The 15,548-nt window shown below is 36.6% G+C and overlaps 3 protein-coding genes across 9 annotated transcripts in view; 2 read left to right on the forward strand and 1 right to left on the reverse strand.

Moving 5' to 3' along the window:
- Positions 1-695: 695 nt before the first annotated feature.
- On the forward strand, positions 696-4,070 carry LOC106154530 (uncharacterized protein CXorf65 homolog). Its single transcript, XM_013528901.3, has 2 exons — positions 696-1,008; positions 1,810-4,070. The coding sequence occupies exons 1-2, from the start codon at positions 867-869 to the stop codon at positions 2,148-2,150; spliced, it is 483 nt and encodes a 160-aa protein (XP_013384355.1). The 5' UTR covers positions 696-866; the 3' UTR covers positions 2,151-4,070.
- LOC147759292 (26S proteasome regulatory subunit 4) lies at positions 3,630-14,525 on the reverse strand. The gene is made up of 11 exons (XM_086998360.1): positions 14,436-14,525; positions 12,907-12,963; positions 12,529-12,625; positions 12,104-12,228; positions 9,136-9,321; positions 8,177-8,305; positions 7,844-7,940; positions 7,419-7,507; positions 6,757-6,954; positions 4,782-4,991; positions 3,630-4,425 (listed from the first exon to the last, which is right to left on the reverse strand). Exons 1-11 carry the CDS (start codon positions 14,436-14,438, stop codon positions 4,291-4,293), a joined length of 1,326 nt encoding a protein of 441 aa, XP_086854486.1. The 5' UTR covers positions 14,439-14,525; the 3' UTR covers positions 3,630-4,290.
- A 247-nt stretch (positions 14,526-14,772) lies between these two features.
- Positions 14,773-15,548, forward strand: part of LOC147759293 (uncharacterized) — a 30,760-nt gene continuing 29,984 nt past the window's right edge. For 5 of the 7 annotated variants that reach the window (XR_015331589.1, XR_015331587.1, XR_015331588.1 and 2 more), the window contains exon 1: positions 14,773-14,920. Coding sequence is in view for 2 of the 7 variants with exons in the window: in XM_086998361.1 (XP_086854487.1) it covers positions 14,873-14,920 (48 nt within the window). In the remaining 5 variants the exon portion in view is untranslated. The other 2 variants (XM_086998363.1, XM_086998364.1) reach the window with 2 other exon arrangements.

Below are 15,548 nucleotides of genomic sequence, written 5' to 3' on the forward strand. Positions count from 1 at the left end.
TTTGTTGGAGGCAAACTTGAATTGTACATTTTTTCAAGAAAAATTTACTAATTAAAAACAAATAACAAAAAAAAAAAAAAAAAACGTAGTCATATATATCTTTTAAGAAAAAAAAAAGCATTATTCATCTTAAAAGAGCATTCAATAAATTGTCCTTTTTATGCCAAACACAATTTCTAACAATAGAATAATTTACAATAGGTCCTAAGTTGGATAAAAACGGCTTTAAGAACGTGGAAACGACCTTATTTTATTGGGAGGAAAAACTGAATGAACAGAAGAATTGATGCGTGAGCGGGTATAATATGTAGTTAATCATATAATAAACATTACCCATGGTATTATCAATTATAATCAACAGAAATACAAAATTGAGCGGGTTAATTGCGCTTTAAATGCAACACTTCTTTGTACATTAACCTAGCCGATTTGTGAAAATTATCATTATTATTATCATTTGCCCCTGAAACTTTGATTAATACACGAGCAATCCTGGGTCGGCTCTAACATTACAATACCAACAACGTCACAACTCGATAAGAATTATTTTATTTTCAGTTCAAACAAACGCTTTAATGGCTCCATTTACAGTTACGGACGCACAATCCATGCGATTCCGTCTCGCTGGCTTGGAACAGAATGACACGGATTCAATGTTTGTGGGGGGTGACTAAACGAGATTTGAATAACAAGGTCGCTATGGGATACGGGCTTACTGCAAGCAGTAGGTCATACAGAGCCTATCACATTAACTGCTTAACCAAAAGCCTTGAACATACTGAATAAGGTCGAGCTAGATGGAGATCTCTCGAAATACTCCATGGACTATATGAAGGCTAGAGAGAGAATCTGTATTATTTAAGACGATGTTTATTATAGTAAAATACGGGAACAACGAGGAGTTGATCTGCAACCCTAGCTGTGCCGTTGTGAACCTGCTCAACAACATTAAGAAACGGACAGGCTTCGGTAACACTCCAGTTAGCCTGGACTTGTCCGACGAAACAGGTGAGGGTCGGTAGGGGGTTACTTGAGTCCATATCGGGTGGAACGTAGAATTAGTGAAGCATCTTCATGCAGCAAAACTCGGCTGTGATTTTGAGAAAAAGTGCTACCCGGCTCCAAGATCGTTTCCGTGAACTTTTGATACTAAGATAAGGAACCGCCATATGAGTTATAACACTAAGTTTTTTAGATCCCGACACGTATTGCTAGTTAATCAAATTAGCATTTGAATTGTGTTACGTTTCATCGTGTTAATACCAGTCAAATCTTTATACTATCATGTACAGTGGTCTACGAAGTTTTCTCTCTTCGGACATATCGCTACTACACGTACTCTACTACATGTACTACCGGGTCGGTACTACTTCTATTACTACTAGAATAGTACTACTATCGTTCACTATACTAATTACAATACATATGACAAGCCATGACAATCTGCTGAATTCGCCGTATCCCCCTTTAAATGAAATAACTGAATATCTGCCGGACCGGTATGGTTTATTTAACAACTTGTATTTATGTACTCTTTCACTTCATTATAAGCACCTGAAAAATGTCGGTCGTGCATAAGAGTTAATCGGCTTGGTCAAAGAACAACGTTTTATCATTCTAGTTCATTAATGAAAAAGTTAAAGATAAGCTAACCAAGTAAATAAAACATCAGCCCGTGGATGGGAGGTTTTATATAGCGTTTATTGATCCAGAGTCGTTAATCATGTCATCATTAGTTTACATGCTATCTGAAGAGTGCCAATTTCTCGATTTAAAAATGTCGTCTCAAGTAGATTTCTGTATTTGCAGGTTTGATAAAGGAGTTGGATGCACACAAGCACGATTATGCAACCAAATATCTGGTCTCCCACAACACTTACATCCTAGTGGAGAAACAGATGCTCCCACCAGACGATGACAACTACAACGGGGACGGCGACTCCTCCTCCCCTTTACCAGGAAAATACCAATATATACCACTCCTGGAAAAACACAATGAGATTTTCCCGAACTTGAAACTTCACGTGGCTGAAGTACAGAAGAAGAGGAAGATGCGAGCGACCAGTAAATCCCCAAGTCCCGCCGGCCGGGTCACCCTTAGCTCCAAGTCCAAGAAGAAGCCGAGTCAGTCCAAAATTGCCAAGAAATGAGGCGGTGTCCTTCTTTCTAAATGTGTTATTATCATTATTATTATGAATGCTCTAGTATAATTGTGATATCTGTGATAAAGATTAGCGTGTGGGAGTTTGATGTAGGAAGTAGGGAAATGTTTAGATTACTAAAAAGACGTAGGCTACAGATTGGGTAGTTGTGAATAGAAAACTTAAGGAATTTCCAACCTTGAAAGGTAAAACGCCATTTATTTGGTATACTTGTATTGTTTGACAAAAGTAATTTTAGGTGGATGGAGATGGCTGTGCACGTTAAGAAGAAGAGAGAACGTTTTCGTTTTTGGGACTTAACTATTACGCATGAAACCAGGGGAAAACGTCAACGATCTTACCAATAACATAACTGCAATAGCCTAAGTAGGACAAAGATACGATCAAATATATTTAGTATCCTAACATTGTTTCACAAAAGTAATAATTACTAATATTTAGGTGGATCGAGATGGGTGTGTTCGTAAAGAAGAAGAAAAAGCGCTGTCGTTTTTAGTTCTTTACTACAGACTGTACAACCAGGGGAAAGCTCAACGATCTAACGTAACTGCACTAGCCTACGCAGGACAAAGGCAGGTTGTATGTTGTTACGCATTTAAAGGAGAAAAAACTAGACGCAGAATCTGATAAATATTACGTGCATACACGAAAATGTCTCGCCCTGAGTTATAAATAAATAAATAAAATTTATTTTAAAAAATGAATGACCATGGAATTCCACCACCAAAGCTAATTAATGGAGATGATAGACGTTCTTTGCTGGTATTGGGGAGAAAACTAAGCTATTGACACTAAATCTCGGTGCGATCAGTCTGTCGACTACTATAACGGCAGACAGTAATTATTAATGTGTTTTCAAAATCGATCTGTCTGCAAACTATATCAGCGGCTAATCCTGCGAGGTGCTGGCGTCTATCACATTTTCCCGGGCGCGAAATATCGACCGGTGCATTGTGAACCGTTTTCCGTTTTTTCTTCTTTACAGCCATTCAATTTACCATGACAACGGACAAACACATTAATATTTTGAATATGCACCCGTAGACTAACAATGCTGGTCGATTAAGTATCCAAGTTCTGGGCCTTACGATGGAAAAGTGTATAATTTTTAGTTTGCTTGTCTAGGAATTTCAATTTCAAGGCAGTTTATATGTTAAAAACTTCAATCATGTTATTTGTATACTTGCATTCGTAAAAGTTGAGGATATTTTCAAATCCAGGTGTTTGTTTCGGGGACCATTTATTCCCATATCAGTATAAACCTACTGTGAGTCTCTTGAAAATGATTTTATGCTCGCACAACTAATGAAAAGATGGTCGATTCATGGCACCCCGGATTATTTAACCAGCGCTTTGACTGTAGACTATTAGAATTTTAACAGGGTTTTTATGTCCACTGACTGGTTCAGGTGCATGTTGTTTTCCCTATTATACTAAAATATCATAGTTTATTAAATAAAACTGAAGAAAACTGAACTGTATTTGTTCATTATTTCATCACACAAACTAAAATTTTAATGCTTGGATCACATCTATATCCATGCTGAAAGTGCACGTTTCACATCTTGTACTTATTAGTTGGTTTTTACATAACCAAACTGATTTTATATTGATTGTGACACTTTAAGTCCAATGTTGACAACTGCATTAATAATAATAAATTGATCTAAATAAATAAATGAAATATAAATAAATAAATAAAATTAATTTCAAAAAATGAATGGAATTGAGAAATATAATAAAGAAATTAATTAATTCAAATGCTTTATTCAATATTTTTGAGCAATGTCATACCCCCCCATTTTCAATTTTCCCTTTTTCAATTGGCTGTTTTTATGTCCAAAGACAACATACATCCTTTTCAAGTAACAGAATAACTACCCTCTGCTAAAAATGCACTCCCAAGATGCACTTTAGTTTACATGTCCATTGCTATCCATGTTGATGCCAAAAGGGGAAAAATTTTTATCCAAACTGAATCAGCTCAGATTGTATGCCTTGCTCAATATCCGAGGAAAAAGTTGCCTCTGTCACTGAAATATGTTCACAGCATATTCAAAATGACACACAGCCAGGATAAGCTGATGTCTGCTGAGTTACTATGTAGTTGATAAACACAGTGTCAAGGTTACAAGTACAGTCCTTCTGGTGTGCCCTCATTCTTTCTGTAGAGAACATTCTCTTTGGCTTTCTTAAAGTCCTCATTAGTGACCTTCATTCTTCTCTCACGTAGAGCTAGAAGACCTGCCTCTGTACAGATAGCCTGGAAATGAGATAGAGCACCTTTATAGATCAGGAATCTTTGACTATTGTGTTATTATTCATTACAGGCTTCTGTGATTGATTTTCATACTACCTTGTTATAAATTTACAATATCCATTAATTACATACAATATTATAACCTGCAAATCTTTAAAAGAAAATTAATCAAACACTTAATAATTTTTAGAGGAGGATATGTTTTTATTTCATCATCCAAGTCTCTATTGCCTCCCCCCTTTTTTATGTCAAGCTTTGTCTAATGGGACATGTCTTTCATCAACTCCAAGGTAGACCTAAAACTACAACACTCATTTATGAAACGCCCAGCACAACACACGTATTTCTCCCCCCTGTACCTTGATATCTGCCCCAGACAGGTCATCCTTGGCCATGATGTGTTCCTCCAAGTTGACCTCGTCAGCTAGGGTCATCCTGCTGGTATGAATGGTAAAGATTCTTCTCTTTGTCTTCTCATCTGGCAGCGGGAATTCTATCTTCCTGTCAATACGACCTGGTCTGATCAAGGCTGGGTCCAGGGTCTCGATTCTGTTGGTGGCCATCACAACCTGAAGGTGGGGTCAAATTGTTGTGAATATAGTCTGGACAAGTTCACTGACTACACATGTAACTTTTAAGAGGAAAACGGTTTTGTCTCTTTACAATTGCTGTTAACATAGATGAAAACTAGAGGATCAGAGAGGCGATACCGCCTCTGGATATTGTACCACCAGCTGGAGTAAGCGCATTCTCATGGAAACCCCACCCCCAAAAAATGAATACCACCACCAGTCTTGTGCTTGACAAGCTCTATGAAATGCAATAAACAAGAGTTCTCAAAATATGAAAAAAATATATATATCGAACAAACATAACTGTTCAAAACAAGCAGATGTTCAAATTGAGCTGTATTTTCCTAACACTGATCACTCCTGTGATTTTCTAGACAATAGACCTATTGGTTTTCCTTGAAATGCGTTATCAGTATTGCAGATTTGCTGACAAAAGAGAAAACCTAGGGACAACAGTGGGCAGATCTCTGCTAGCTTTGAAGATATGAGGGGCAAGAAAATATGCAGAGTTCAGTTTGTGGTGAAAAAGTAGGTCAAAGGTCAATTTCAAGGTCACAGTATATGACTTCCTATAAAAGTTCAATAGTAGCTATGGGCATTTCTTTGCCAATTTTGGAGATATGAAGGCCAGGAAACATGCAAAGTGCAGTTCATCATAAATAGTAGATCAAAGGTCATTTCAAGGTCACAGTTAGATTATCAGTATATGACTTCCTATTCAAGTTCAATAGTAACTATGGGCGTATCTCTGCTAATTTTGGAGTATTTCACATTTTCCCCACTGAATATTGCGATGTTGTAATTTTTGATATAGGGCAACGCCTAAACCATATCAACAACAAAAAAATGGACACCACCCCCAGTATTGCACTTGACAAGGTCTACAAAATGCAATAAAAAAGAGGTCTCTGGCATTTACCGTTCCAGATTTAGAGCGAGTTTTCAGTTTCGTTATCTAATGGCTGCTTCTCCCGTGAAAATGCACCGATTGACCCCAAACTCCCAAAGATGAAAGGAGTCCCCAATGGTAACCCCTCACTATAACAGGAGAGCTTAGGGCTGTGTAGTTTCCAAAAATTAGCACAAACAAATATTTTTTTACAGAAAATTCCCATTTTTAGAAAATTTTGGCTTGTTTGACCTTGAAAAAAATGTCAAAAGTCAAATCCAAGGGCATATTTGGAATCTCCACATATGACTTTCGGTCAGACTTCTGTAGTAATTTTTCCCATAATTCCTTTGGTTTGGGAGATATTAGGCATTGAATTTTCAAAAATTTTGACAAGGGTGCATTTCAACAAGCGTCATGCCCAGGCCAGTGCACCGATGGAGACAAAAAAACCAGGGTGTTCAAGTTGAGATTATATGTGACCTAAATCCAAGAGATGGGGACACAGGTCCTTGCGGTCTAGGAGGAGAAGCGGTAACGGTGACTTGTTTCCGGCGCCCGACTGCGGAGCCGCAGGAGCCAACGGAGCCGGCGGAGCTGTACGAGACGGGTCGGGACTAAAACCATGAGTACCGCCAGCGTACACGCTGGTGGTACTAATTAAGTTTTAACTTTCTAATATTTCTGATACTTCAATAATATTAAATTTCATCTTCATGTTTCAAATGCTCCAGTTAAAAGAAAACAAATTATATCATGTGATTAACTAAGATTTTATTTCATATATTTTCATATTTTTACTCAAGGTTATCTGAAGTTTACAGTGTGTTGTTATCTAAGCTGCTGACATTTTGTCTAAAAATCAATTCTCACCTTTACATCTCCCCTTGAGTCAAACCCATCCAGCTGATTCAACAGCTCTAACATAGTTCTCTGAATCTCCCTCTCTCCACCCGAGTTAGACTCGTATCTTTTTGTGCCAACAGCGTCAATTTCATCAATGAAGACAATAGAGGGCGCATGCTCCTCTGCCACTCTGAATAGTTCTCTAACCAGCTTGGGGCCGTCACCCTGTTTACAAAGAATTGAGAATTTCTGTTACCAAATTAATACATATTATGTTGTCGATAACATTGTCAACAGTTACAAGAAATTATATTTACTGATGATTTAGCGGTAGTGATCACTTACAAACCAATTACTACCCTGAGTGAGAATTGTTAATAGGTCTACCAGCACCCATCAACCTGTGGGCATTCATCCTGATGATGCTCTAGTGACAAGATTCAAATGTAGCTGTTTCACTTCTATATTTGTTCCAAAGGGAGTGATTACTATTAATATAACATCATTGTATTAAATTATTGTATTGTATTTTTATTTTCTTATGCATCACATCTTTATATTTCGCATTTCTGATTTTTATTCAACTAAATTCAATAACAGAACCTCAAGAATTTGACCTAAAAAACTTAAATTATGCTAAATCTATTACCCAGCAATGAAGCAGACTGCCATCTCTAAGTCCTACTCACCAAATATTTTTGTATAAGTTCTGAGCCAACGACCCGCAAAAATGTAGCTGATGTCTGGTTAGCAACAGCTTTAGCTAAAAGTGTTTTTCCTGAAAATAAAAACACGCAAATATAAACTTCTATTGTCACCATTTAATCAAATATTTACTGGTATTATATCATACACACTTCTAATTTCAAGAAACAAAGTTGGATAATGTTAATGACCTACATGTCAATTGTAAATCATATCAATATTTTTCCATACAACCTATTTCTATCAAGTAGAAAAAGTACAAATATTCTCCATTTCCTGAATTTTTTTGGAATAAAATTCACCAAACCACATGTCATTTATACAGAGAGAGGGGCCGTCTAATGGACTGAGCTATGAAGGTTGTCCATAAAGTCACAATAAGAACAGACAAAAGTTACAAAATCATTACCTGTCCCAGGTTGTCCATAAAGAATGACCCCCTTTGGAGGCTTTATTCCCATTTCTTCATAGTATTCTGGATGAGTTAGTGGTAACTCTACTGATTCCTGTAAAAAAAAAAAATTTTTTTCAAATCAAATTTTTCTGCAGTGATTAAAATATCTGAATTTTATTTTGTAAGTATAATATTCAAACTTCTTTTTTCACAAAATTCAAAATTTTGAGGTTCACTATCCAATATTTATGAAAGAGTAATGCCTAAACATATAAGTGGAAACAAACTTCCAATAAATAATTGAGTTTATTTACAACACTGCGCTTTCCATAAAGCCATACACCTAACCTTTATTTCTTGTATTTGCTGGTCCAGCCCCCCTATATCTGCATATGTCTCCTGCGGCGCTTTATCTAACTTCATTACAGTTACCATAGGGTCTGTGTCATCTGATAGAACTCCTATCACTGCATGAACCTGAAATAAAAACCATTTAAAAACAGCAATCAGTACAAACTGAAGGTCAGTTGAACCAAATCATATAATAGTTGGATTTCAACGGTTCTTGAAAAAAACTTTAAACTGAAGAGAAATAGTACCTCAATTATCTAAGCTTCTTATATTCATCTTAATTCATACAATAAACATTTTTCAATAATTCCTTGAAAATTACACATGGTAACCAGAAAAGCACTCATAGAGTGCAGCAGACGTAAACCTAGGTTAAAAAAGAAAAAAAAAAAGAAAAAAAAAAACCCTCTGAACACTGAATCTCAGACAAGACGAATATCGGGCACCATCAGAATTGAATTTAAAAAATGCGGAATTCTGTGTTTCCATGGAAAAAGCTCATGTCTGGTGCAGACCTCCACCAAGAAGGTTCAATTCTCATTATCATTAATGAGTGCATGAGCAATTGTGGTAGTTGAGATCACATCCATTGTACGACACATTAACAATTGGTCTAAATTCCTGGATCCAAATGATGATCTGGATCACCACAATAATCTATTCACACTTCAGTTTGCCCATTACTGAACCTATTATGAAAATTTCATCAAAATTTTTTTTCAGTTAGACTGGTGACAAACAAACAGAAGGAGTTGAAAACATAATCTTCTTGTACTTGATAATAAAATGAGAGTTACATATTATACAGGGATGAGACCAGTCCTCACTGAAAAAGTAGGAAAATTGGTCGGGGGTCCAGGGTACATGATTCACAAGAATGATACAATGAAAAAATTGGAATTCTGACAAAAGTCAGAAAAGTCTCATCAGTGTATTATAATCCCAGTTGTACATACTTTGTGATTTAACAGCACAGAGCAGCCTGGTTCTAGAGCATCTTTATCCACAAAGGAGAGAATGCTGACGTAATGTTCACTGCCTACAGATGTGGACACAATGGCGTGGTTATCGTCTATGATCTCCTCCAGGTTACCCACTGACATAGGTGTGCCGCGGAGGTCGTCCACCTTGGACCGTTCCTCCTAAAAAACAAAGAAATAGTTTTATAAATATCAACGCCCATTTTACATCCTGACACTCTCAGTTGGTTTTAAGTTTCTGTGATGACTAAGAGATTTCTTTGCCGTTTCCTCTAACCAAAATTTCTTTTTCAAAGACTTGCCCTTGATTATTTTAGTTTTCATCAAAACCTTTACATGATTTGGGTTCAAAAAGATAGTCTCCACTTTATAGCAGCTATAAGAAATAGTTTGAATTTTTTATAGCTTGCAAAAAAAGAAGGAATAAACAACCATGTGTTATAAAAAGCTACATGATACAGTGATTGGGAAGGTTCAAACCACCAATGGGACAATGGCCCCTCCTGGGTTACCCTTAATGGGCCATTTTGCATATCAATGGGCCATCGCTTGACATTTATGGGCCATTTTTAAACATGACAAATATATTTGAAATATCTGTATCAATATTTTTGGGAATAATATGATAAGGTTTTGCAGTTAAACTTTGTTAATATATTTATTTAGTTAAGACTTTTATTTGTCTTTTTCAATAAAACCATTACAATGCCTTCTTTACTGAACTTATTTGAAGACTAAATGAAAAAACAAAATGATCAGAAAACATGTAATACTCATTAGTAATTGGTTTATATTTGATGAAACCATCAACAAGAGGTAAACAATCTAGATCTCTGAAAACCTTGATTACTCAAAACTGAGAAAATGTAAATGAAATAGTCTTCACATACTGTCTAGTACTTATTAATCAGTCTTACTGAAAAGAGATTTCATTACTTAATGAACTAATCTCTTTTTCCTGTGCCACACATTCAGTGCATCCTCATAACTTATCTTACTCCCAAGAATCTTAACTCTTACACTGTTCGCAGTCGTACTGGAGCCAGGGCCATAGTTGAAGCCATCAGGGTTGGAAACCTTGTGCGACCTGAGAGTGAGAGGTGCTAGCACTAGCAGTAACACTACTGTCAGTGTCACTACTACTCGTCGTTGCAAGGAGCGCTGCTCTCAGAAGTTGGTACATTTTCTTCCCCCGTCTCCTTTGAGACTTCTTCCTGTACGTTGGACGGACCCTTAGACGAAGCGGTAGAAGTAAATAAACTAACTAATGTAGGCTGGTCTGGCGAGATTTTAAAAATCTTTTTCGGCGGCATTTTTCTTTTCACTTCACCAAAGTGCTGCTTGAAAAAATCCCATGTGCTTTCAGAACGAAAAGCAAGGTTACTTCTAATTGGATAAACATGACCTATAAACTGATTGGCCAATAAGATATCAGCTTTTATTTCATTAGCATATCTATGGGGACGATGTGCTCATTGCTCTCGGCAAACTTCGGCAATTGCGTTCGATAGCTTCCGAATTCGTTCCTGAGACGTCTTTAGGTATGAGAGGAAAATTACGCTAATCAGTTGACGAATAGTTTATTGACCAGTAGACTCTTTTCAAAAACGCGAGGTATAACAAAATCACGCGCCCTTATGGCGCACAAACAGGGCTTTTTATGCGCCCAGTTACGATTCTATGCGCGTATGGCGCAATGGCGCGTTCCTTCCCAATCACTGATGATACTTACCACGGGAACTAGAATCTTTCTATTCAACCACTATCACCATGTTCTTAGACTAAAATGCTTGTTATAGCATGCATGTTAAACTGAATATATCACCCAAACCCAATATAGAGGTGCATTTCACATGCTGAAGTGTCAAAAAATAAAAATGAATTAATTCAAAATTGTATTCAATATTTCAAAATATATATGTGTATAGAACAAAAATCCACGACTGTCTCAACTGAAATTCAATTTTTAAATTTTACCATGTCTTTAACATTACGCAAAGAGCCCTATATGGGAATGTATGTTCCAAAAACCGTACGGTAACGTATGTTCTTGCCATTTAATTTTCATTTTTATGCCGCGTTCCAGTATATTTTTAAGTGGTTCAGTCATGGTAAATCAGACATGACATAAGGATGTTTTTATAAATATTTATATTATATCTCAAGCGGCTTTGCGTCATCACTTATACTAGGTAACGTAAGTTCCCTAGAAAAATTGTCAAAATAATTCATTTTGTTCAAGTACTTGTGTGCAAGAGATACAATGTTTTCTTTTGCTGACCGAACAATATATTGTGGTTCCATGATAGTTTGACATTTCTGATATAATATTTGGACCATGAAGGGAAAATTTTTTATTTAATGCTTATTTATTTTTTTATTTAATGCTTATTTTACTGTCGGTAGGGTGTACTTACCCCATTTTTTTAATATTCTGTGACAAGCAAACTAAAGTCGCTCAAAAACGATTAACTGCTCTATACAGAAGATAATTATAATTTTTAGCAACGTTATACTTGTAGGAGATAAATCAATAAACAAAACCAGTGATGACTGAATTTTTAAAGTGAGTAGAACGTTTCACAGTTGGACGTTTTGTATTTGTGACAGTAAGGTATGTTCCTTTTTGGGGTTAAACGAATTATTTTTAATTATTCATGGTTCCAGGAGAGTAAAACTTTAATACAAGCTTCTTCATGTGGGACCCTAAAATAATCAAACACAGTTAGCAATCTGTGCAGTAAATATTTTAATAACATCAATTGCACCTCTATATTGGGTTTGGGTGATATATGTTAAGGTGCCTCAGGTTTCCAGGTTTGCTGGTATCTCACATTTGACTTTGCCCATGAAGATAATAAACTATATCACCATCTGGGATGTTTCAGAGACATAGTTAAAAACACTCCATCAAACATAATCATCAACCACTGTCCATACCAACCTCTTGCTTTTCTTCTTGGGGCTTGAGTCTTTCTTGATTTCTGAGAAACTCTTCCTCCATCAGCAAGTAGTCCTTGATACGCTCTAGTTTCAGCAACTTTAATCTACATCTTGTGTGGGGTGTAACTGCAGCATTGAAGAATGTTATATTATATCAATTTCCACTGTCATTACCAATTCTCTTTGCATATAATTATGGTTATGAGGCGAAAATGCAGTAGTTTATTGGATGAGAATACCATCACTGATCAGGGGAACAAAAAGAGTGTCAAAATAACCCAATTCAGATTAATTTACTTCGACATGAAAAACACTCTTGTAATCATTGATGTACGATAAATTCCATAGCCTGTGCCAAGAATTGCAATTACAGTTATTGAAACAATTTCTGCCTAATAAGTAATAATGTAAGTGAGAGTACATTACCTTGTGGTAACTTCATAGCAGCATCAGGTCCTTTCACCTTTTTCTTCTTCTTCCCCACCCTTGTAGGGATTGGGGGCTCATATTTTCTCTTTTTATCCTAGGGAAAAATCACATGTACATGTACAAATACATGGGATTTTGTAACTTATAAATGAAATGCTGATCAAAAATACATTGAAAACAAACTTGCAACTGGTCAACATTAACTTCAAGCCATTTTTTTTCTTGGGGGGGGGGGGAATGAATATTAAACTGCTAAAAATAATGATGCAACATCTGTTCCAGTTATTGATTGGTTCAATTCTCAGGAACAAAATGACTGGCCCCATATAACTGGCATTACATTAACTATTTCATACAATTATTCAGCAAGTTTACCTTGTCATCCTTCTTATCTCCATCTCTCCCTGCTCCAGCTCCAGACTGGTTCTGACCCTGAAAACAGAACAACAAGCTGAATATCAGGAATGAGGAGGGTTGTCCATTTTGGGAAACAGACATGGAGAAGAGAAAAATATGACAGTAAAATGCCAAGTTTCTTAAGATTGAGCCTGAATTAGTTGTGACAGCACCGTATATCAATAGTTTCAAAAGCAGACTTCATAAACCTTGTGTAGTGCCAGACGCAGGGTAGAACCAGCCGGATAGCTCAGACAGTAGAGCACTCGCCCTGTTAGCGAGAGGTCCCGGGTTCAATCCCTGGTCTGGCAGGTGACTTTAACACTCTCCCGAAAAGGCGCTACACTTGGAAAGACCTTCCACTTAAACTGCTGTGATAGGTATATCACAATCCGCTAGGGGCGCTACAGTCGTAACTGTCCAGTGGCAGTGAAGAGTAAAACTGAAGTCGGCCTGCTGACAGCTCGCCTATGGCACCCCTTTTTTAAATCTCTCTTTTAGCACCGTCAAAAAAAAACTAATACAAGCCATTAACTAAATAAGCTGTAAATCAAAGAGTAAAATCCGGTCACGTGATTTTCCCGTGTTGCAGTCTTTGAGAAGTTTCAGTTCAGGGTGTTTGAAGTTTTGCCTCGACAAAATGCTCAAAAATGTCAGGGAAGTACTGGTTTCAGTTTTTTAAAATTTATATCGTATAAAGTTTATGAAATTTGCAATATTATGTAAAAAAATCATGAAAATTAAACCATGCGAAGTATAGTTTATTTGATGCGCAATATTTATAGTGCTTGATCTGCACGGAAGCCATCCCAGCCATGTGCTTGTGCAGTCGCCAATTTGGGTTTGTTTCCAGGTCATTAGATTAACATACAGCCATAATTGCCCTAATTGGTCACAAGCAATTTGAGCTGCAGCTACAGCTGAGTGATCACCGCTGGTCAGTAGTGACAGGTTTTAAGCTGAAAAGTGTGGACATTTTTGGTGCATTTTTGCAGTTAAAAAACTTCAAAATCTTTGTTGCTTGTAGGCATATTAAAAAAATTCCAAGTGATTTCATCCGGTTTTTGCATTACCTTTCAGATGATATAAGTATTATAATTTTCTGATCAGTTTGAAAATTTTTCTGATATACCTAGCTGTGAACCCCCACACTCCAGGGATATAGCTACAATAACGCACCATAGAACCATGGAAACAAACGCAGAAGAGCCGACAGCAAGGGCTCTTGGGTGAGCCTTTTGACGTGATCCACTATAGGTTGCATGGGTATGTAGTTGACAATAACTGTCGCAAATGTGATTCAGCAAAAATGGGAGACAAAAAACGGGAGACGAATTGAACCGGCATTTATAAATATCTTCTATTAGCATGAATATGCAACCATTATTTCAAGTTGAGTTGAGAAAGTACCAATCCAAGACTATTTTATCACTTTTAAAGTTTCACTTCAAAATAATTTCAATGGGATACTACAACCAAATAGAAATAACAAATCATAGCGCACTCACCATTTCGGAACTTCCGCTCTAAACTACAAAGTGCGCATATGCTAAACGTCTTGTCGATAGAGGGCTTCGTGCGATGTGACTGATAATAAAAATAAAAGGGTTATTGAGCACTAAATGATATGAATACATTTGCAGACTCACTAGACTACATTATTTACACAATAAGTACAAGAACTACTCGGATGTTTCCACATTCGACAATATGGAGCTTGCGGAGTCAGCCGAGGATTGTCGATTCTTCGGGCGTAGTGATATCGTCGTTTTCTCGCGCAACAAATTTTGTAAAAAAAGTCAAACTTAATCATAGAGTTGCAGTATTGCCCAAATAAATGCATATTTGTTACATACATTAAGATTGTCCAATTGTATGTATTTGTATCCGAGGTACGCGTTTTTCATTTTGGTGTTATTTTTTGACGCGAACGTGTCTGGACAGTATGTGTGAGCGTGTCCGAATGACCGTCTGTCAGAAGGGAGCAAAAATGGTGAGTGCGGCTTCTCAGTGTTAGTGTATTTTAATTTCCCCTTTGGTGTTAGGTTTTAATGTTACTTTCCACAATGAATGGAAAATATTGGATTGGTATTTTTTAAGGGTGATGAGTAATGCTTAGGTATGCAATCAAATGCCATTTTGTAGACCCCACCCATTGCTACAATTCTCGGATTATTGGAATAGCAGAGGCAACTAAAGTCATTACATAATTTTATTCACAAAAGACCATTGTTTAACATGATTTTCGGAAGTGGATGGATGGAAGGGGGGGGGGGGATACAAGTGGCGAAATTAACCTCCCATGATTAAATGAATTTTGCTGACTCATGATTCTTCATTGTACCGTCATCGTAGGCGCTAGCGGTACACATGGTTTTAGTTTTAGGTTAGTACTTAGGGTCTATATTTATTTTAATAATAATATTTCAAAAAGCGAGCAAAAATGAATGAGTTTGTTGATCTAATTGACTTTCACAGATAAGGTGTATATATATATATAGCACTTGTCCATAACACAGTATCTGCTACCTATTGCAATGTGAACTAGTTCACATGTTTATTTATACTAGGAGAACTTGTGAGTATTAACTTCTTTTCTATGACTAACTAGAAAAGCACTC

The sequence above is a fragment of the Lingula anatina genome, unplaced genomic scaffold, assembly GCF_051362555.1.
Source record: "Lingula anatina isolate TDL-2025a unplaced genomic scaffold, LinAna3.0 unanchor82, whole genome shotgun sequence".
NCBI classification, from domain to species: Eukaryota; Metazoa; Brachiopoda; class Lingulata; order Lingulida; family Lingulidae; genus Lingula; species Lingula anatina.

Excerpts from the sequence above, each read along its gene's own strand:
- LOC106154530 (XM_013528901.3), top strand. The coding sequence starts at position 867 with ATGTTTATTATAGTAAAATACGGGAACAACGAGGAGTTGATCTGCAAC. Across the intron at positions 1,009-1,809 it reads GGACTTGTCCGACGAAACAG|GTTTGATAAAGGAGTTGGAT; the intron begins GTGAGGGTCGGT and ends CTGTATTTGCAG.
- LOC147759292 (XM_086998360.1), bottom strand. Across the intron at positions 12,626-12,906 it reads GAGATAAGAAGGATGACAAG|GATAAAAAGAGAAAATATGA; the intron begins GTAAACTTGCTG and ends ATTTTTCCCTAG. Across the intron at positions 9,322-12,103 it reads CCCAAGAAGAAAAGCAAGAG|GAGGAACGGTCCAAGGTGGA; the intron begins GTTGGTATGGAC and ends TTTGTTTTTTAG.